This window comes from Anas platyrhynchos, chromosome 3, assembly GCF_047663525.1.
Source record: "Anas platyrhynchos isolate ZD024472 breed Pekin duck chromosome 3, IASCAAS_PekinDuck_T2T, whole genome shotgun sequence".
Taxonomy (NCBI): domain Eukaryota; kingdom Metazoa; phylum Chordata; class Aves; order Anseriformes; family Anatidae; genus Anas; species Anas platyrhynchos.
This window is the reverse complement of record NC_092589.1, coordinates 12871673-12895258: the sequence shown is the minus strand read 5'-3', so window position 1 is coordinate 12895258 and position 23586 is coordinate 12871673. Positions and strand designations below refer to the sequence as shown.

Here is a 23586-nt window from a genome sequence, read left to right as displayed (position 1 = left end):
CACCAAGCCCTGGCTACTTGCAAGCCATCACACCCCGCCGAGCTCAGGAGCAAGCTGCAGATCCCACGGGCATCGTGCTGGTTCAGAGCACCGCGAAGCCAAACAGCCACGTTGAAGCCAGCCCCCTGCACTTTTATGGTGGCAGCTGGGCAATTCGGCTGTTCCGGGAGAAACGGTAACGAGGTAGGTGAAAATATCTGGTTTGTTTCCACTAGCGAGATACTGACTGCCCCAAGGATTAGATAACGCACATCTTTCACGTAGTTAAAAAACAAAATAGCCCCAAATCCAGCAGTAGCCTTAGTTCCCCTCGTTTTATGGGCTTCTAAAACTTTAAGACCGCTCTAATTGTCGGGTTTACGGCCCGCATGCTACGCCTTTCATGCAAACTATTCTTAATTACGCTCTTAAATGGAGTCCTGTGCTATCTTAACCCTACAGATTCATCTTCAGCAGCATGAAAAGCTGCAGAGGAAAGCATCCGCAGGGATCACCCAGCTGCATGGCAGGCGGCCAGCTGCTGCTGGGGCTGTCTCAGGTTGTTGGCCAGCCCCACCCAGAACAAAAACCATAATGAACCCGGGGAGGAGAGGTAGTGCAGCAAGCCACGTGCTGCTTTTATTGGAAGGGAAAGAGAGCCCTTTAAAAATTATAGCTCGTGGGTGTGCATACGTACATATAAAAATATATTAAAAAAAAAAAAAAAGTGCGTGCGTTTGTAATTGCTGTTCTGAAGGATATTGAGAATTTTCCTAAACACAGAGTGACTGAATGATTATTTTTGTGATAACTGAATCAAAGCTGCGTTACCTAACTTTTACAAAGCATTTGTGCGTCTAAGAGACCGGCTCCATTCACGGGGGATACAAGCACTTTCCTGCACTTTGTAATTCCTTTGGCGGATAAGGCTTCCATTTTTCGTTTAGCTGGAGGATGGGAAATGGCACCCTTCAGATTTGAGGATGGACAAATAAAGTGCCTGGGCCTGTTCTTCTCCTAGAAGCCCTTAACCTCTAAAACACCTCCTGAACACCTTCTGTAATTCAATACATATACAAATATATATATATATATATATATATATATATATATATATATATATTTAGGAGGTAGCAGTTCTTTGCTAGCAAGGCTAGTTGACAAGAATGTAAAAGCTTATGATCTTCCTCGCTAACACTGCCATAAGTTCATTCATTATTTTCTTCCCATCTTGACTTTCCAGCTGGCAAGGCCAGGAGAGATTCAGGTCTCAGACTGAAAGGTAATTGCTCCACAAAACCCCGAATTTGTTCCTCACTGTCTTCACTCCTAGTTTCCACCCACAGCAGATCAGGTGGGTGCAAAACCACAGTCACAGTCCCCTCCATCCCTGCACAACGTCACCACCAGCTGTGAGCATCTACAGCTTCCATACAGAGGTCTGGTAGGCACCTACTGCTGGACATCACCAGGCTGCCCTCTCATCCATCAAACGAGCATTTAACGGGCTTCCAAAACACAGATTCTTGTCTTTAATGTCTCTGCATTCCCCCAGGGAACAGCCAAAAGGACGGCAAGAGGCTACTAATGCAGCCAGAGGTTAGGTTATAAAGCTCAACCACAGACAGCGGGCGTTTAAGCACAGTTTGAACTATTCAGATACATGCAAATTTAGCTCTGCAGTCACTGGGGCACAACCTATCTACAGAAACTCCGAAAACTACTATTCCTGGAGTCCTGTCTTCTTGATCTAATGCTCGCTTGGTTCTTCAACCTTCTAGCAAGGGTGAAATATCTGCAGCACTTTCCTCTCCGAAACCACAGCGTTTCACTTTGTTAGAAGGAAGAGCATTCTGAGTGCACGGAGCCACAGCAAAATAAGGTTTGATATTTCAGTATCATTTAGGTTTCCAGCAGGAAATCACTGTTTCATTATAATACCAGCAAGTAAAAAAAAAAAAAAAAAAAAAGCCATCTGTGCCGCCTTGGTGAAACCCGATGTTAAAAAGGAACCGGTACAAAAACTGTGGAAAACCTCCCCAGTTTCAATGCATTGGTACCCATCTCACCAGGGCATGGTTGACAAGAGGGCAAGGAGACGAAGCAGGGAACCAGAAACTTTCTGGTTTGCACCCAGAAATTCATCCTTGTGCTCATCACTACATTGCACCGAGAACACAGAACCCCTGCAGAACTGATCTCTGGGACAACAAGCTTACAACCTATTTTTTCCTGACTTTCAAAGCCAATGCTGACGGGATAAAAAGACGCTCTGGGAAATTTTGTTTTCCACCTCAAAGTAGATAGGAGGAGGTTCAAACCGATCTCAACACGCCTCGCTCCGGCGCTGCCTGCCCAGTCCTGCAGCACGCGTGTCCTGTGGCACTTCACCTTACAGCAGGATTAACCTCCCAGGCTCCGTTTCAGGATGTTTCCCTCCCTAAATAAACCAAGAAAACTTCCCTGGCATTTTGTAGTGGCATTCGGCTTCACTCTGAAACCAAAAAGGAGTTTTCTCTTCCAATACCCTCGCACCTATAATGGAGCTGCTGAGCCCAGCTCGGCAGCACGCTCAGCTCTTACGCTGATCCACCATTTCAGGAAAATAAATAATAATAATAATAATAATAATAATAATAATAACAACAGCTGCCTTTCTGGGTCTCCAGTGGCCCCCAAAACAGGATAAAGACTGGCCACGTCCCGGCTGCACCCCGAGGTTTGCTTCCAGCCCTGCAGCTCGGTTCCCACCCGCTCAGAAAAGCCTTTGTAGCAGAGACTAACAGCAGTTGTGTTTGTTTGTTTGTTTTCAGGGGGAAAAGGACTTCTCGAAAACCAAGACACCTGCAAGAGCCCAGCCACCCACCTCCGCACCTCCCTCCAGCCACAAGTCAGCGGCCAACAATGAGGCCTTTCAGCACACCCTTTGTTCAGCACTGAAGTGGGGTTTTATTTAGCTTATGAGAAACAGCCCTGTCCTGCTTGCGGGGCTGCTCGCGTTTCCAGCGCTGATGGGGCTGCAAAGTGGGGTCCGGGAAGCCTTCGCCTGCAAGCCAAGACCTGGCCCTTGCTCCACACCTCCCAAAGGGCCCCGAAAACCCACACGGAGGCTTTTGTCCTGCTGACAAAACTTTTAAATGAATGACGAGCATTCCTGAGCTGGAGGAAACCTCATCCAAGCCCCCCCCCAACTCTCCTTCTCAATGGATTACTGAATGACCTTCAGTTTTGCAGTTTTAACTTTCCTTCTAAATCATTCAATGGATCGATCCTGCAGTAAGCCATCACCGCTGCACACGGCAGCGTGTCTTGGAAAGTTGTAAGGAAGGGCAAGGCAAGAAAAATCATTTTATTAAGGTAATTCATTTGAATGATTTGCCCTGTGGCACACTGGCTAGGCATGCAGCACGGGCAAAGTTGCACACGCAAGTCGCAGTAGTTTCATGCAAGGGTACAAAATATTAACAGATTTCAAGGAAAGCTAATTAGCATTATCATTTACTGTAATGAGAAAGGAAGTTGTTATTGCATGACAGATGGTATTTGTTTTATATCACATGCAAGATAAGCAAAAAGCGCATAAAAGCCTGGCCAGCCCGCCAGGTAGTTGCATGAGATCTGCATCCTGAATTGATTTTTTTTTCTTTTTTTCTTTTTTTTTTTTTTTAATTTAAAAACACAACCAAGTTCTATCAACTTTCTCTAACAAATACCGACCACAAACACTGTTACAGCTACCATACATTAGCTAACAAATTCTATTTAGTAAAAATAAGACATAAAAGTAACAAGCAAAGCAAACACATTAATGCTTTTTTTAAGTTTTCTTGCCCTCCTTAATCTGTAAAATGCGCCTAGAGATTGGACACCGCTCACCAAAAACCAGAGAGGAGTGCCATGGGCACATCTATGTGGCTGATGCACAAGACGACGCCACCTCCACACGACCCTCTTCCCACGGCCCCACAGCCTGATGGCAGTGGTGACACCCAGCACCGCATCCCATTCCTCCCTGTGCTGCCGTGTGTCACAGATAAACCACGCTGTGAGCTGTGGTGATGACACACGGTGATACTCCAGAACATGAAAATGGTTTAATAAGTATGGACAAAGAGAGTAAAACCACCAGGACCCCTATCCACTTCGCATTTCCCCCCCACCCTCCTCTAATTTTGATGGGTGAAGGAGGCTGACGGACGATGGGATTGTGCAAATGTACAAACAAACTAACAAAAAACCCTTTCTGTAATTCCAGTCGGATCTACTGCACAAAAGGCAGGGGTCGGGGGGGGAGGTTGAGAAGAACAGACGCTTTAAATCAAAACATTTTTATCTTTTGCCATCTAAATACATTAAAAAAAAAAAAAGAGATTAACTGTGTGAAACCAACATGCACACCCAGCCTGCATTACAGCTCTGTTCAGCCCCTCCACCCTGATGGAGAAGGGCAGCAAGCGAGGCAAGGGGCCTCTCCTGCAGCACCCTCGGCATTTCCCCCTGGATAATTAATTAAGAAAGGGCAGGCGTGAACTCCATGCTCCTGCAGAAACGGCGTGGAACCAGCGAAGAAAGCCCGCACGGATCAGCTGTACGCACCCACCGCTAAATCACCCGGCTTGGGGAGGATTCAGAAGGGCTATGGAGGAAGAAGGGGGGGGAAAAAATAGAGCAAAAAAAACGAAGGTGCCGCGAGGGAAGGCACGTACCTGCCGGGGGATGCCATTTCCTCTACATTGCGCCCCCGGGTCGCTCCGTGTCACCATCCTTGCCTCTGCTGCGCCTCGGGCTGACCCCAGCCCAGCTGGTGGCTGACAGGCGGCTTCCCCCCTGTGCGTGATTCAGCCTCCTCGACGGATGTGCTGCATTGTGCCGGGTGACTCATCCCCCAGCTATCCTGCACGTTAGAGCCCTGCTGTACCATTACTCATTCGCAACATCCTCCCCGCTCCTCTCCTCTCCGCTCGCTCACGGGTGCACCGACCGACCAAAGATCCCTGCTTCCCCGCCCCGCCGATAGGCTTGGAGAAATAATAAAAATCAAACAAGGGCCATCCAGCTGCCATAAACTAATAACAGCGGCTCACGGAGCCAAGGCGCTGCCGGGGATTGTCGCAAGTTGTGCCGGAGCCCGGGGCACGTCACTCACGCCTCCAGGTCCAAAGTTGAGCGTGGGCATCCCCTCCCCGCTCCCCCTGCCCGTGCTTTATTCCCAAAAAGCCGGTGTGCTCAGAGGCTGGGAGAAGCCCCACTGTGGCTCGTGGGGAGCTCACCCGGCGCCACCCCGAGTGTCACGGCTGTCCTCAAGTCCTCCCCATTATTTTAAGGCGAAAAACGTTGCTCAAGAAGTGCCTCAGCGCAAGCAGCAAGAATGAAAATTGTGACACCGGGGCTCTGAAGCCAGCTTCTAAAAATACTTGCCTGATTTCTGAACTAAGCTACACTGATGGTTGGAGGAGCCGGGGAAAGAGATCTCATTTAGATGTTTCTAGGCTCAGCTTCCCTCAAATCCAAGATGTTTTAACCTCAGGTTGCGGCAAACATCATTTTTTCCCAGGATGGAGAATAGTGGCCACGGTGATGCCACCTGAAAGCATCCTCTGGGAAAGCCGTGCCCTGGATTTTAGGGACATAATCACCAAAAACCATGCACATTCTTGGAAACTTCACGCTTGGACCACAGCAATACTGACCTCAAGAACACAGAGGCTTGAGCCCAGCTTTGCTGTGCAGACAACAGATTGTAAAGCGAAAATGCCCGGGATGCTCAGAGGAGCCAGGGCAGAAGCATTTGCTCAGTTCTTCACTACAGCATCCTGTGAGCCCAGCTCGCTGCTTTCCTCTCCTGGCTCTGCAGCAGCACTGCTTTTACCCTTCGGTGCTCAATACAGCAAACATCAGCCCTGTCCTCAGCTGCCTCCAGCGAGAAGTCAGCACACAAGCCTAAAGCAAGTCAGCCAGAAAAAAAAAAAAACACAAAAAAACAAAGATGCCTTGCCCGTTTTGCTGCAAGTCCAGTTTCTAAAGCTTTTTTCTCTCGAGGGACGAGGGAAGATGAAATTAGCCTCCCAGTGCAAGACAAAACTATCTTTGAATAAACCATGTTGTAATCATGTTTCTGAAACAGCAGCTTAAGCGCTGACATCTCCCCAGTGCCTGCCCATCTCGTTGCCCTCCTGCTGCTTTTCTAGAGGTTCACCGGCCCTCTTAAAAACTCCAGGTGCAGCACGGGGTCAAACCACAACGTGGGTATTTTCTGCAAAGTCACCCATCTGCTGGTGTGCCAGGATTAACCCAGGAAGGGCAAACTGCTGTGAGAATACAAGACGTGGAAAAGCTCCCTGCTATAAACTCGACCCATGCGGATGCAACTGAAGTTGTGCCCTGGCTTTCCATCCGCACAGAAAAGCGAGTGCATCAGTCGAGAAGTACCTCACTCGGCTCGCTTCGAGCTCCGTTCCCGAGGGTTTCCTCCGAAAGGAAGCCGGTCTCAAGTCACAGGATATTTGTAAGCATCAACTGAATCCCTGGCTGGCTTCTTGCTTTTGCAAGTATTCTTTAAACTTGAGGCTAAGCTAACAAACCTCACCTCCAAGCCTCCAAGCCTGGCAATACTGCTGTGCTTTTTTTTTTTTTCTTTCAATTCCCTCTGTCATTTTTTTCCCCCTTGAATCCCACCATCTCCAAGACCACCTCAGCATGCCTATCGCCACCAGCTTGGTGCTACAGTAAAAAACCCCCTAATGCTTTTCTGCATTTCCAGGCTTGGCCGGGTGAGCGCCTGCTCCCATATAGGCACGTTTTCCCCAGTTTCGAGCGGGATGCACGCTGCTGCAGGCTCCTGCTATTAGCAAACTAAAGCAAACATTGCAAGCGGAGAGCCAGCGAGGCGGTGGAGCTGCTTCCTGCTGCCGGCCGGCCAACTGCGAGCACGGTTCAAAGAGCCGGGACTGTGGTCAGAGCGAGAGGAGCTCCTCCTCACCGCAGCTGCTGGAGAAACTGGGATTTGGACGAGGAAACCCCCTTGTCCTGTTCGTGTCGGTCATCTCAATGGGCTGAACTTCGGCAGCACGGCACGGGACCGAGCCCAGCAGCTCATGAACCCAGCAAGAAGTTGCTCCTTGTGAGAGGTGAAGGATGTTGCTCTTCCCCGTTTTTTTTTCCTTCACTTCAAAACAAAACAACAAACCCCAAAGACTTTATAAACATCTTCAGAGTAGCTTTTTTGCCCAGCGTTTGAGACAGATCTAAGTTCATTCACACCCTCCCTTCTTGCCCACAAAGCTGCCTTAAATCCAGCCTTCGTCCAAGTCACTTTGGGAGAGATGAGGGAACAAAAGTATATGGCAGAGATAGGAGAAAGCCTGTAAAAGCTGATTCCTAGGTATGATTTCAGATGTTTTATGATGTTTACAGATGTTTTAGATGGGTTGCACCTGAACATGCATTCAAAGGGGCACTGAAATGCTCCTTCTTCCCTACAGTCACCATCTTATCCCTCTTCTCCCCCAGGCAGGAGCCTGGTACCAAAAAGCAAGGTACCACAAGTACAGCTGAACAGTGCTTCTTTCAGATGCAGTATGGCAAATCCCATGTGTATATCAAACAATTCGGTCTCACTGATTGCGGTCAGGGAACCTGCTGAGGGTTGATGGTCTGTGAACACCCATCTCGGAGCATCTCTGGCCTCAGCACGGCTCAACCCTGTGCATGCGTTTGTCAATACGGAGCTCACCTGGATGTTAAGCATCACTAAGCATGATATTTCCTAACACAACTGCACCCCGAGCACTGCAGTAAAACTAAGAACAGAGAAAAACTGCAGCATTGAAGCTGGAGGACCGCTCTGACCTCAGGCATCCCTTTTGGTACATGCACATCAGTGCAACCCCGGGTCCCAGCAAAGACATTGCCCGTTTATAAAATACAGAGGTGCTAAATGAACACGGCAACTCCGAGGCAGCATTTCTATTTCAAACTGTGCAAACCAAGGCAGCTCTTTGCACATGGGTTGAAAAAGGTCTGCTTGATTGTAACAGCACTTGGAACAGCATTTTTTATTTTTTTTCTGGGCGTTTTAAAAGCTTAGCCTTGGCCAGACCCATCATTCTTCCAGATGCACAGACCTTTGTGCATTTGGACGACAATAACCACCGATCCCAGCAGAGATGGGTACTTCCCAGTGTGCAGGAAGGTGCTGGGTGGAGGCCACGTGGATTTAATTTTCCTGCAACAGACCAAAGGCAGGCTGCTGAGTGCCTTGCTTGCCTCCAAACAAACATCCCCGACCGTAAGAGAGGTTACACAAATGAGACATGCCCAGCTCCTCTGCGCCGAAATAAGGCCTCGTGTGCTTCTTTCCTAATTAAACTGCTCCTCCACAGCTCCTAATTGATACCTGGTCAAACAGCTGCAACCCACGGCAGGAAATCTAAAATGTCCTTTGCTCTCGTGTAGCGTGGACTCTGGCATCACAGGGCAATTTTCATTGTCTTGAAAACTAATGGTAAAAACCAAGACCTTCCTCCTTCCTTTCTTTGCACTTAGGCACTTAGTTCAAAGGAGACATGCTTTTGATGTCCTGCCTGTCCATGGTTTGCATCTGAATTCACTTTTCTCCCACCAGGATTGATATCTCACAGGCTGGCCGGCCGGCAGAGCTCGACAGCCGAGCTAATGGCTTCTTGCAAGTCATCCCTCTGACGAGCTCATCACCTGCACAAGCCAAGATCAATCACTGCTACCAGGGGTCAGATGTATGAATCCACCCAAGAAAACACCGAGGAAGACTGGCCATTCATAACGCAGGCTGAAGAGCTTGACTTGGCAGGTTGTTCCTGAATTAAAACTTAGTTTTATTTCAGCTTTCATCCAGACTGCCTGGTCTAAGTGACTCTCTGTGCCAGTTTATCTTGAAGAGAAAATCTCATGTGATGAAGAATCCAAGATTGCTAAAACACAAACACCCAAACACCTTTAAAAAAAGTAAAGCGAGTGCTCTTTGAACTTCTAACCATCAAACCATCACATCTTCACCGTCCCTTGCTGCAGGATGACATCCTTCCCAGCAAGCACTCCCAGACTAACGATGTGTACCCCAGATTGGAAGACAAAAATAGGCAATGCACATCCAGTTCCTTGTTTCCTCCCATTTCCTCTGTGCTTTTTAGATTTCAAGCCACTCTTAGTGCTCTTTATCAGGGCTGGCACTATCTTTTGTAGCAAGATTCAGCAGGCCTAGAGGCAAGCACTGTGAGATAACCTTTACACAGCCACATTCCTAAATCCACTGAAAACTTCCATAAAATCACGTTAACCGGCCCCAAAATAATATACTTGAGCTATCGTCAACTGCACCTCCTTTCAGCCAGCTGTTTCCAGTGCCTCTGGGAGCTGGCTGCTGGTTTAGACACTTAAAAGGAAGCTGCATGAAGCTTACTGTGCTGCTGTGATTTTTAGTAGCACTGTAATTACTTTACTGAGAATTTAGGATTGCCACATCCAGCATTAGCTATCTGTAAGCTTTCTGATGGAGGTCCTACAGCAGCCAGAGCTTTCTCACCAGTACCTTTGCTTTCCTGCAGCCCAGTGAGTGCATCTCCTAACTTCCACTTTGTTCTCCCTGCAATTGGCTTTCCTGTTTACATTTCTGCCTGCGCTTCCCTCGCAAAGCAGAACGGGCTGAAAAAAAAAACAACAACAAAAAAACCAACAAGCAAACAAACGTTTCCTCAAGCTGCAGCCGGTTGAGTGCTCCCCACAGCCACCGTGCGGGTCCCATTTAACAGCTTGGTACTTCCTGAGCTCCCTTTAATGGGCAGCTATTTTCAGTGCTGTCAGACACGGCCGGCTGGAGTGCCAGCAGGATACAGCACCGGCAAGGAGGATTTCGGCCACATAGGGTAGAAAGGTTCATCGGGCGAGATCACCCCAGGGGAATCCGGCACCTCGGGATAAGGACGAGTTGTTCAGTATGCTGCACATTCATGTTTTCGTGCTGATTCCTTTTAAGTGAAAGTTTTGGGTACTTCTGCCTACGGACAGAGTCCTCGGGCGTACCTGAAGATGACCGAAGCCTCCCATGGTCTTCTAGCAGACCCTGGGGAAGGAGCTTCTCGTCCCATTCAGTCAGGATTTCTGGTGCAGATTTATCATCTAGGGCTGCCATCTGCGCCTGCTGGCTTACTGGTGTATGCCAGAAGACCTGTGCTCCACACAACTGGCTAAAACACCAGGTTTTGGAAATACCGAGTACCAGCGAGTCTATTCGCTCAGGAGGCCACGATGTTGCACTTATGCATGCTGAACCTCCAGAAGTTTAAGAACATCAAACCAGAACGTGAATGCTGAAGAAAAGCGATGATACCTTCATGCTGTGGACCTCTGAGAAGAAATTATTTGCCTTTTGTCTTTGGGCAAAGCCCTCTACAGCCCAATAAATTACGCAGTTATTGCCTAGAAGGGAGGAAGTTGACATACCCTGATTTTTTTTTTCCAAGTTCTCACTTGTTTTTCAGTTTCTCAAGCTGTGTTACGACCACACTCGACGTGTGTGCAGCAGATGATAATGGAACCACAAGTTTTTATCTGACTCCAAAATGCCTTTTTTTTTTTTCTTTTTTTTAACCTCCCCCCCTCCTTAAACTCAGATTTAAGTAGAGCTTTAATTCCACTTTACCAAGAACACAAAACCGACAGACACCTCGGTAGGCGCAAGCTTATCCTTCGACACACAACATCACAATATCTGGTTTCCCTTTTCCTGCACGCACTTTCATCCAATTATATTACGAGCATCTGCCTCGCTTGCTTAGGACTTACTGTTATTTGTGTCATTCCCACCGAGATATTGGAGCAGGAGAAGCTTTAGGAAGGAAGAGCCTTGGTTTGAGGATGGGCAGCCCTGCTCTGAAGCAGCCAAGCTCCTCGCGCACTTTACCGGCAGGGGCAGAGGGCAGGAAGGAATTGCATCAGGATCTGCAGCACTAACAGGGGATGCAGGTAACCCTCGACGTCTCTCTGCGCATGGCCAAATTACAAACACACAGCAAAATCTGACTTGCCTGCAAATCAGCCTCAGCAGGGCTTAAAAGACTTTTCTCTTTTTCTGTTTTACGGCCAAAGTGGTTGCAGCAAGGTCTCCAAATGCCCCCATGCACTCGTGCAAGCAGCAGCTCCGTGCCCAGCACTCGAGTGGGATGTTTTGGCTGTGAGACAAGACTGCCAGGGAAGCAGGACGTGCTGGGACTGTCCTGCAAGGCCTCGTTGTCTGCTAAAAACTGATATCCAGAGAAAACAGTGACGGTGTTGCAGTGTGTGACTGGGACAGAAATATGTACGCACTGCCCCAAGGCAAGCTGAGCATGAACTTCTGAAAGCAACTCGCACCCAGATGGGAAATCACAGGTTGCCTGCCAAAACACACCGTCACCCCCACCCCGCCAAAACAAAACAAAACTGAAAAAAAGACCCCACACCTTTCCAGGACTGATTCAGCCGCTGGAAGGGGACAAGCCATAAGGATGCTCAGCACCAGCCTCCAGCAGCTGATGGGATCACACCAGCAAGCTCCTCACACTGCCCACCACACAGGCCCTTTCCACAGCAGTATAACTCAGTCATGCAGCAGCTTAAAGGATGGCAGCCACCCCAATGCGACAGGTCAACACAAGGGCTGGATGTCCCACAAACTGGGGACTCCTCTACTGACTACCACTTGCCTTGCGCACGCCTTCCTGCTACCAGACTTGATGGAAACCCATGGCTGTCTGGAAACAAGCTCCAGATGCTGCAGCATCCCTTTTCTTTCCAGCCGTCCAGGTGACACTTCAATGGGAGACTTCCAGATGTGCACCCAACCAAAGAGATGGAGTGTAGCTGAAACAGCGCTGCCAAAACCCACACAAAGACAGTGACCTCTGGAATTTGGGGCTACTTGCAGATGTCCTAAAGGATGCCATTGACTAAGTCATACAGAAGGTACTTTAACCCCTGGCAACGATTCATCGAGATATTTTTCTACCAAAAAAGCCTTATTACCAAGGGAGAGTTTCCTACTATTTGCAAGAAAACTCAGCAGAGAACAAGTAGATACTAATTTGTTAAAGAGACAGATAAACATGTACAGGAAATACTTCTATGAAGGTCCTGATCCTCAGAAGATTAATAATCCACAGTCCTGGAGACAAACCCACGACACTGAGGAAACAAGCAAACTATAAAAACAGGAAGAAGTGGAAGCTTATTTATTTATTTATTTTCGTGTTATTTTGAGTGAATATTTGTTTTTCCGAAGCCCAAGACACTGGCGAAAGCCTCCATCTGCAGGTCACACCGTTCTCTATACAAAAGCAGCTGCAGAGAGCTTCCTCACCCGGGTCCCCAGAGCTGTCAGCCCGGTGAGGCCATCCTGAATGGTACGGATGAGCTGTCTCACTCGCCAACATTGTTGGTTTTTTTTTTTTTTGGTTTTCACCTTGTTGAAAGCCATTTCAAGGCACTGCAAGGGCTGTCGCTGCACGCACGGCGTTCTGTAGGTGATGCCAATAAGCCAAGTTATTTTGCTGTTGTATTTCTGCCCAGAGCCATGGATGAAGGCACTCCCTCCAGGTAGGTATTTCAGTATATTCACTATAATATCGGATTACGGTAATACCTGTTGGAAATGAAGGGTTTTGTCACTAAAGCCACAAAGCAAAGTTGCTTTGGACTCAAATTCCTTTGTTTTTGTGCAAAAGAAAACAAAGCTACCACCACTTGAATTACAATCCCTTCGAGGATGCTGTGGGGACACGCTGAAACCAGCCACCACAGCCTCTCCCGTGACTTGGGGGCACAACTGCTTTCAGACCATCACAAATCACCACATCACCGCTGTGTTCAGAGGCACTGACACCTAAAGCTGAATTAAGGTGACACACGCAGACTTCCCAGACCACAGACAAAGTTCCACTTAACCTTAGAAAAGGTTTGCTAAAATATTTATCCCTCTGAAGTGCTCCTGTCACACTGAATACTTCTTTTATATTGTATAAAGTCCATTTTTTTTTTTGTCCACTGGAAGTAATCGCTTTGAGCTTGGGCATTCATCACTTAAGAAATGTAATTAGATTTCCAAGTTAGTTTATGGGTGCTACCGAGCTGTGGGGGGAAAACAATCTACATTTTAAAAAGACAAAAAAATAAAGGCAAGTGCAGCACCACCGACTTTACTTCCCACTTGGATTTGACTTCTTCCACGATGGCAATCAAGGACTAGATGCTAGTTTTATCATGTATGAAACATTTGTATAAATATCTATATACTTTTCCAAATATCAAGCATTTTCTATTTGCCTGACATACAGAATATACCCAGCCCCATTTCCTATTTCTGTCTGTATCAGCTCTGGCACTGACTGACAGTAACGCTGGCATGGCTGATTAAGTTGCAGTAAAATCAGATAGAAAAAAAAACAAGGATCTGACGGGTACACCTCCAAAACAATTCAGAAGTCCAGCTCACCCAAATTATTCTGGACCAGAGAAACCCTGGTGCCACTGCAAGGATGCAGAGCTTATCAGCACGCTCCCTGAGCAGATGGAGAAGTGATGGGCTGCAACCAAAACGGGACCCACGCTAGCTGGGCAAGCCCTTTTCAAGTGATTATTTTCATAAAAATCCCACCTTAACGTTGCCCAGCCAAGCACACCAGCAGTTAAATCAGCGTTTTCTTTGTCTCCCACATGTGTAAGCACACCAAAGTTTCCAGACCCTTTGAGAAGGAGACAGGTTTGTGCCAGGAGGCGGGGAGCCTGCCTGATCTCGAAAACTGAAAACCAGGTTTGGAAGAATGCAGCCACGTCCTATGAGCACACCTTGCAACCTGCGAGACATTTTAACCCTGAAATCTCACCTGGATATTCCGACTTCACTTCTTATTTGCTCGAGCTACCAACAAAATCTGGGCAATACTTTCACAAAAATAAAAATATAAAATACAAAAAAATATAAAAAAATACTTTCACAAAAAAAAACTTAAGACTCCTGCCATTACAGAAGTTCATCAAGTGTATGTCAGTAAGTTTTTTCTCCATCATCTGCCAATGATCAACAAATACTTTTTTGGAAGTCATGAACTGGCTCCTCAAATCCTTTATTTCAAGGCGTACAGGAACATCACGAAGCAACAAAATGCTGAAGAGTTGCTCACGTCTTCGTGTGGGGCATCTCATGGCTTCTTGGCTTTGCACAGTCCTGGCTGCACGGGACATTTTTGCCTTGGCCAGTAAATCAACTGGTGTTTGAGGCCAGCGGGTCCTTCAGCAAGTCAGAGATGCAAGCTGAATGCATCAAAAATAAAAAATAATTCAAAAAAAAAATCGAGTGCCTTTAACAATCTCCATGGCACCTGCAGACTCTCCTCCCAGCCAAGGTGGCAATCGGGGAGTCTGGGCTCTGCTGCCAGGGCCCCCAGATGCCCGTCGTGCCTGCGATGAGCAGCTGTTGCCGGTATGGAGGGTGGTACGGGGACTATTCCAAAAATCCTGCTCCTGGAGAGTGCCTGGGGCTTCCTCATGACCTTGTGCCAAGCGAGCAGCAGGCAGGACTGGGCAGGAGCTCCAGCTGGAGGGCAGGAGATAAAGGAATGTTCTCCTTCACGGGCTGGTCCTTTAACCATTTGACATGGGAATCCATCTCAACCGTTTTACCAGCCCTTCCTCAAGCCCTGAGGTTTTGGGGTCTTCCCTCCCTTGCCCAGAGCCCCCATACTCAACAAGGTGGCTCCTCGCTTGCTTTCCTGAAGCAGTGCTGGGGTTTGGCTCTTCTCAGCCTGCCGGTGCCTACGTGATTCCCAATAGCAGCACTATCACTGAACGGTGTTTTATTAACTCCATCTGCTAACAGCTGGCAAAGCAACGGCCTGCATCCATCGGCTGCAGAAGGCGCTACGTCTGTTTAGATTTATAAGGCTAAAATTAAGCTTTTCCTTTAATACAGGGTAATTTGGGGGTTGGTGTCCCAGTGCTTGTTAGGGCAGGCTTCCTATTCACCTAGGGGCAAGCAGGCTCTTCAAGCTTAATTAGGATGTATGCCCAGCTACAGCATTTAATAGTTAATTGAAACACCGCGCCAACCTACGGTGCGCTCTGCATGTCTCTCATGCCTCGCGTGGTGGAAGTCCATGGGTGGGAGAGTCGGTCGGGGTGGGGAGAAGGTTTAATTTCAGCCAAGAGGAGGAATGCTTCCAGCACATTGCCTAACTAAGAAAAAAATAAAAATAAAAATCCGCTCTGCCACAATCCGGCCCTGACACATGACATGGGCGGATTAATTAATGCATGATCCATAATGCAGAGGAGTGCTTAATGACAAAAAATGAAACATTCACAAAATCAGAGCTACAGCCGTAGAGACGTAATGCCAAGCTGCTGCACCACGCAACGACGCTCGGAGCTACCCAGTCCACCCCACTTCTGATGATGCACGTCTTCCGTACCCACTGCGAAACAAATTATTTCACCACTTGCCTCGCAAAAGAGAAATGAATCAAGAAAATCAAAACCACACCACGTCGGTCCGATAAGGACCAGTTCGGAGCCCGCGTGCATCAGTCAGCAGGCATCCGTGCTAGCGCAGCGAAACGCAAAAAATCAGGCACCGACACAGCGAGGGAGCTCATCACAAACCTGTCTTGGAGCTCTCACAACCTTGTGCCAGGCTGGCGTGTGCTTTTGTACAAACAGCCACAAAGACCAGCCTCGGAGGGACTTTTTCCATGTTTGCCTCCGTGTGTTTGATGGGACGGAAGACAGTAACCGCCTTCTGACCTTTGCAACAAGCCACGCTGACAAAATCAAGGCTAACCTGCAATGGGAAGTTACCACATATAGCAGCAAATATTTTCCTTAAGCACAAAAGAGGTTAGTATATTTAGCATTTCAATTAGATCATGAATGACAAAGCCACATTCCTGCAGGAAAGTTCCTGTATTCAAGACGTTCCAAAATAAAATGAATATACAAAGACTGGATTTTAGCCTTTCGGTATTTCCTTCCCCAAATCTGAGGTCTACAGTTGTCAGTAGAAGTTAAATATAAAATGGCAAGAGCATGCAGAAGCTGTGAATGCACAAGCCCTCCAAATTCAGCCTTCAAGTTCCTCACATGCCCGTTGGCTCCATGCAAGGAAAACCCGACGTGGCTTTCTGCCATCCACCAACCTAGCGAGCTGCAATCCATAGGAAGGACTTCCCTGGAGCTTGTAGGATACTTCCTCCAGAAAAGGCTTTTAAAATTCTGGATGTATTTTCTGTCCACAATTTGAAGTTAAGTGTCAAACCTATTTTTTTCCCCCACTGATAACGGGGTATCATTTTCAAGCGTCTCAAAACCCGTGATGTAGGAGGAAAACGTGCCTATGGATTAAGAAAATCTCTTTCCTATCGGTTGTTCTCTTTGCTGAATACACTTTCCTTCAGAAGACGGCCACCCAAGCCAACGCATAAACCCAGCCTAAACCCTCACAAACCTCAGCAGGGAGCTTGCTGGGGACCTCACTCAGGTAGGACAAAGATAACCCCAAACTCCTTCTAGAGGTGAGGTGGGCAGAGCAGTATTCTCCCTAATAACATGCCTCTCTCCATGTTCTGTATTTGTTTCAAGAGACCTCGAGCATAGCTTTTGGCACCAGTCAGTCTTCTCCTAACACAGTGTGAGGTTTTAAAACGTGTCATTGTTCCCTTCATTGTTTGCTTTGCACCGTGGGCTCTGTGCCGCGTGTCTTTCCCCGCCAGCCCCAGCCATCCTTCATGCCTCGGTCACCTCTCCCTGGCTATTTGCTTAAGGCTGTGTACAGCACAGTCACTTCACATAACACGGCGTACAAGTGCACTTTTATACGGTGCATTTCAACACAGGAGCTGGAAAGGGCTCTCACGGAGTTTCCCTCTGCCATCCCGAGGAGCCGGCTTTACTCTCAAGTTCAGGGAGCAGCAGAAGGCTCTTACCGACAAAACCACATGCAGAAACGCAAGAAAGGAGGTAACTTATTCCTTCCTCCCATGAAAACAACAGCTCAGAAGAGTAGTTGATTATTTCTTGAAGACAGCCTCTTTCCATGGGACAGCTAGCTAAACCCACTGCATCCCCCTTACCCAAGGACTTCACGCTCCCCACTGCGCTTCACAACAGAAAGCAGAACTGGGTTTCCTCTGCTAACACCACAGAAACTCAGCGCTGAGAAGCAAGCACATGAAAGTGCTGTCGCTGTACCTGTGGAGCCACCTGAATGAAGCTGCGTGGGTGTCGTACATGTGGGGGGCACCAGCTGTGCAAAGGAAAAGGACGAGTCTACAGCACACACACCTGAGCGAGGTTTGGGGTTGAAGTCAACAGCACATCCCCGCTGTCCTGCTGGGTACTCACGCTGCCAGTAGCCAGAAAATAACACACTGCTCGGCTTAACAGGGAGGAATAAAGCCAGGTACTCTGCACCTGGGAAAAAAACGTGCCTCCGAACGCCATCTGACACCGGAAAATCCCATCTGCAGACACAAAGAAGATTCACTTCCACCGCTCCAAGAAAATCCAGTCACCGCCTTCCCATGGCCCTTAAAGCAAAGGGTGACCCAGCTGGTCTAGGTTCACATCACAGCAGTTTGTAAAAGCACGAACTGGAATCAATCAGTACATTAGTATTTTTTCTGCTGACCCATCACCAATTAAGTCAACAGATTTCTCTGCCATCCCCCCCCCTTCCCTTCCCTCCCTACCGCCCCCGTTACACACAGAGAGGTTTTTTTTTTCCATATACACTGCAGAACAATCCAGTACTAATTGTACTAAAAAGCAATGCTGGTAGCTATTTACCAAATATTTTTTTTAAGGCATCCTAATACTTGGCCTGTCACTTTCATGAAAAGATGAGAGAGGACATGAAGGATCTCTCTTTGATGCTCGGTTCAGAGCACATCGCTGAAGGCCAGCTGACGTTAATCATCCGAAGAGACAACCTCTTCCAGGCACAGACACGTTCCCTGCAAGAACCAGCAGCACTACTCAGCTAGACCCCTGCGAGTCCATTAAACGAGTCTTTTTGGCTTTAATTGAGACACGCACCGTATGTTAGATATTATTTCCAACTGTTCCATAGACGACAGATCAGAGACAGCAGCTCCACAACCCCCTCGCTGAAGCAGCCGGGTCCTTCCACCCTTGCTTACAGGGCAGCGGTTGCTTCTCTGCAGATGCAGAGCTCTCAGCTCCCGCTGCATGAGTGCATGGCAAGAGAACGGGTGGTGCATTTGGCTAAGGAACGACTCCAGGAAACACCTAATGGTGTTTCAAGATGCTCCTGTACTCTACCGAGTCCCAGTAAGCTGTACTGGAATAAGGCTGCACATGCCTTATGTCGTCACCTGCCAGAGTAAGGCGTCCTTGAGCATGCTCTGCTTTCTCTAGAAATAGGTTCCTCGAGTCAAGAGGAGCCAGAAGCACCAGAAGGAAGCCTTGCTCACCTCCAAAAGCTGCTGTGAGAGCAGTCCTGCAGGCCGGACACAAGCTGCTCTAGGGCAGACACACGGATCTGCCCGGTGGCACGCACACAAGGAAATGACTTCAGCATCCCACCAGAGACAAAACACACCGAGCCCAAGGATGATGCCGATGCTTTTCTCTTTGTGTACAGAGTAAAAGCAGTTGCTGCAGCTGCAAAAGCGCTCTCCAGAGAGGAGGCAGCTATCCTGAACTGCAGCCATTAACTTGTGTTTGTTTGTCGCCGATTCTGTGGACACTTGGGCATTGCCGGGTTTTAGGCGTTTCCCTTCTCATACAAAGGAGGGAACTGTGGAAGAAGGCCTGCTGCATGCCCAAGGTTAGGACACCTGGACAAAAAAAAAAAAAATACTTGCTTTAAATACCGACAGCATGAGCAGGTAGCCAGCGCTCCCCATGGGTGACACGAGATCTGCTGGAGAAGGTCTGACTGGGGACACTCATTTCTAGTCCCACCTCAACCATTCATAACCCTAGCACATAAACCAAAGCAACTTTTATCCTTCTAAAAACACCTACAGGTTTAGCTATTTGTCTTGCAGTCAAGTATATCTGAAACGGTAGAATCACAACCTTGCAAATGGTCTAGCGAAAAGTTATTCCTCCTATTCTTGCAGCAGAGAGGAAGCAAAAGAGGGAAACAGTCTAGTAATAATTAACTGTTTTTTCTTAATAAGAAATTTGCAGCGAAGTTGTGTTTTACTGAACTCCCACAGTTTAAGTGCAGGAACAAAGGCCACAAAATTGTCTGCGTCATCACAGCCCCAGCCACCACGCACACCCTAGGTACATCCACGATCAGCAGCCAGCCATTATATCACTTAAGTCACCAGAGACCTTGAAGTACATTTTGTCTAACCAAGGCAGAAGCAGAGCAGCAAGTGCTCTCCTGCTCATTGCTTTTCCGCTCTGGCTTTGTTTTTTTCTTTTTTCTTTTTTTTTTTAAAGTCAGCACTGAGAAAGCAATTAAGGCTCTCCTGCTCAACTCCTACCATTGCACGAGCGAGGCGGCCCTGACTCCTGAAGTTTATATATTTTCTTTTCAAAATATGAATGGGAAAGTGTACACAAAACACCCTTCTTTCCCCATCCCTTCCTTCCCATGAGGAGGAGTGTTTGTTTTCTTACCCGACCTTATGAAAGGTTGGGGAAGCTATTCCACCAATACTCCGATAAAGGTAGCCCACACTTCCTTAGAGATACAGCGGAGCGAAGGAGGGGGGGACAGCAGCCCTACCAGCAATTCGAGCCGCTAGAAATAATTTCTACTAGACACAATGTCAAAGCCAGGGCTTCTGATGTTTCAGTTTACAGATCTTTGTGCTGCTTGCACACTGTTTCTGAAACAATCCACACAGCCGCTAACTTTGGGGAACAGGCTTTCATTGCTTAGAGGGGCTTGAGGTGGAAATGAGGCTTTTCTGCACTCTCTGGAAATGTATTTTGAGGACCTTCTTTAAAGACTTGCACACAGAACCAAACCAAACGAGTGGGTGGCAGCAGACTTTTAAAGCCATAACCTTTTGCATTCATGGGCTGTGGTTTTGAAGCTCTGCACTTTAGCACCAACTCAAAAACTGGGAGACCCCAGCCACATCTCAGCCTCTGGGTACACAAGCGTTTCTGGGACCTACCAACAAAATCAGGAGAAAGGCAAGAGTATTTTTAAAGAGATGTTCAGTAAAACCTTCACCATACTGCAAGTGCAGGCATTACAGCAGCAGTGAGCCCAGCGTCATGCCAGGGCAGTCCCAGGACCAACAAAACAGACATCAGACATCAAAAAAGCCTCTTTCTGCCCTGCCTCCCCTTCATCTTCTGCCTGGCAATCATTTCTACACGTACCACATGTGCACAAGCACAGCTTTTTGGTGGGGGAGCACCGCCCCGTACACACACACACACGAAGTTGAGCAGAGGAAATCACCCACCTCCCGCTCACCTCTGCAGCAAGCTGCTGCGTTTGGAAGGATTTTAACCAAAAACGGTCACTTTTTGATGAGCCCACTGACCTGGGAAGTTTTACGGTGAAGGGAGACGCAGACTGTTTGGTAAAAGCATGGGCAGAGGCGATTAAGAGCTCGGAGAAAACCGCCGGTATTTATCACCTAGCTTGTTTTGGGAACTACCGCAAAAAGGCACATCGCCGGGCCGATAAGATCTCTTCAAACTGGTGGAGTTTGTGCGTACGTAGACAGAAGGGGGGGGGGGGGGGAAATGGTTTATTTGGGCTCGAGTGCTCTTCCTGCAGGATGCGGTGTTTACAAAGGGTATTTCGAGAACTTCCTGCCGCCGCTCGCGAGGCCGCTCGCTCCTCCCGGAGCCCGGCCCGGTCTCTCCCGAATTTCCCCAGAGGGCCCCAGAAGGGCACAGGCTTTGGGGCTTTCACCAGCACCCCCCCAGGTCAGCGGGGCCAAGCTCAGAGTCACCGAGAGAGGGAGAAACGACAGCTCTCGTTGAGGTGTTTTTCCTGGAAAAATCGTCAAGTTGTCCTATGTAATACTTGTTCTTTTTAAGCACGCCTTAAAAATGCGGCTAGACCCCTTTCTCCCCCCTCTTTATTAATAGTACTTTTAAATCACATTAACTCCACGCTTTGCTTTCTTCAGGCAACAAGCAAAAAAAAGCTCATCTTCAGCGCTCCTTAATAAGCTTCAGGCCATTTCACATTTGGACTCTTCTGCAGCATGGCAATCCCCAAACACTAAACACTTGCGGGAAAAGGAAAAAAAAAAAAACACAACACGGAACTTCTTCTCTTAAGCAGCTCTAGTGGTTTAATTATCCCGCAGCCTTTCATTTGTGTTTTTAAGCACGGAAAGCAAGTTGGGCACTAAGTTTTCCCCCTAGTTCAACAACTAAATGCCAAATGCTTTTTGGAAAGCAGCAGGTCCTCCAGGCAAGGCAAACGTCGCTGTTTTTCAGATCTCTCACAGCTCCCTAACCTCTCCATCTCCACAGCCACTGAGCTGCATCCATCCAGCAACAAGACGTACAGAAAGGCCTGGCTGCGACCAGCTCAACGCCTCCCGCGCCAAGTTTCAGTCAGGGATGAATTATGTTGGCAGTGCCATAAATCTCCAGCGATGAAGTTTTTGCTGTAGTATCTCCAGTATTAAGAATAAAAGAGAAAAGAGCAAAGCACACGCATGCATCGCTGAAGTATCGGTGGGTTTTACTCAATGTATACATAAAATCACTGAGCCGAACCAGCTCTGAAACAGGGATTTGTGCTGCGGCCTAAGGCCGATGCTGGACCCTGGCTCCTCAATGCTCATCCCCCAGCAGGGAAAATTTGGCTTGCTTTGCAAGGCCACAGCATTTTTCTGTATCTAGCCAGTTGGAGCTTCTCCTGGGATTTGGGAGCAGTGGGTTTTGGCTCCCTCGGGCCTAAAACCCTGCTCTCCCAGCCCGAGCAATGGCTTTTCTTCTGGGTCGTGTTGTGCCAACAGGGCGAGCAGGGGCATCGCCTCCTCTCCTGCCTTCAGGCATGGTTGCCCAGTGAGGCCCAGTAGGGCTGTGGGGTCTCTCTGGAGATCTACAAAACCTGACAGGACGTGGTCCAGGGCCAGCAGCTCTGGGTGGCCCTGCTTGTGCAGGGGCCTGGACCAGATGTCCCCTGGAGGTCCCTTCCTACCTCAGCCATCCTGGGATTCTGCGCGCAGAAAGGAAGTTAAGCAGCTGAAATAAACTCCGAGGGTGCTTTGAACGAGCCCGGCTGATAGCTCGCAGATCTCTGTGTAATTTTGAAGAACCAGACTGTTTGTAAATAACTTGCAACGCCGGACACAGAAGCCCTGCAGCAGGGGCCGAGTTTACTCCTCAGCTCTGCTCAGGTCTTGCAGTAACTGCATCCGTTTGACTTGTGGAAAATGAAGGAAAAAAAATAATCAACAAACCACCAGCTAGCTCCCTAATAATAAAAAGAGTTGTGGAGATGTGCTCATTGTCCCTGCATCGTTCCAGAAATTCAGTCTTTCTGCAGGTGACGGGCTTGCTGTGGTGCAGCACCAGGTTCCAGCGTGCAGGGAAGCAGCTCTGTCATTTCTTGCAGCATCCTGAAACCACGACTGCTGCCAAGACACCTCCGCTGCATTTCAGCAATTGCAAAGGGAACTAATCTGGCTCCTAACTACTTGCCAAACAGGTAAGCAATGCTAAATATTTTAATGTGTGGAAGGGGGGGGGAAGCTGCCCAGCCTTCAGCCCCATTTTCAACTAGTGAAAAAAGAAGTCATGCGCGTAGCCACGCAGGACAAACGTAAACCACAATTCAGATCTAAGCATTTCAAGTTTCCTCAGGATGCGTGTGCATGTGCACACCACCCTCGTGTCCTCACACGGCTACACAGGTCCCTGTAAGCAGAGAAGCGCTTGCACCACGTCCCTTCCTTCCCCATGAGGCAGATCAAAAGACACCAGGTTTTACGACACGTCTCAGTACTGATGCAAGCCTCCCGCAGGTCAGCAGCAGAGGGATGAGAGTGACCTACTCACCTTCCTTGTTAAAAAACGGAAAAAGCAGCTGCTCTCAGCAAGAGACACAGCTTTGTTCCTAGAGATATGTACACACAGAGGTACCAAGTCTTGTCATGACACGTGGCAGGCCAGTTGATACCCACGCATGAACCCATCTGTTGGATCGCTCAGGTCTGTGGCTCAGGATGCTATTTGCAGCTTGCATCCCCCCTGGTTGTGTGGCTCCTCACCTGCCAAGTGCCATCCAGCAGGGACCAGGCTCCAGCACCATGGCAATCACTGCTTTGCTCCTCGCCAGGCTTTGCGAAGGTGAGCAGCCCCACAGCCCGCTTCTGGAAACATTGCAGATGATGGGGAAATCAAAGAGTTTGGCTACGGAGCCGTGTAACCCCTCCTCCCCGTGCTCGCCAGTAAGAAGAAATTTCCTTCCTCGATGGAATAGCCATCAGCTATCGGGCTCAGCTGACAGACTTGAGATCTCTGCTCTGATTACAGCACACGTAGGAGTCGAGAACAAAGGGGGGAAAAAAAATAAAATGCAAACAGTCCTTGAAGTGTGAGTTGCAAGCAAAGAAAGTCAAAGAAGAAAGTTATTCA

At 48.2% G+C, this 23586-nt stretch overlaps 1 protein-coding gene across 3 annotated transcripts in view; it reads right to left on the bottom strand.

The window, feature by feature from the left end:
• The window catches only part of SPRED2 (sprouty related EVH1 domain containing 2), a 59733-nt gene that overhangs the window by 29338 nt on the left and 6809 nt on the right, over positions 1-23586 (bottom strand). Inside the window, exon 1 of one of the 3 annotated variants that reach the window (XM_005018148.6) lies at positions 4686-4967. The exons of the other annotated variants lie outside the window; for them this stretch is intronic. Coding sequence (XP_005018205.1) covers positions 4686-4702 — 17 coding nt within the window. The 5' untranslated portion in view covers positions 4703-4967. Of the gene's footprint in view, positions 1-4685; positions 4968-23586 lie in introns of those variants that run through there. 3 annotated transcript variants of the gene reach the window in all.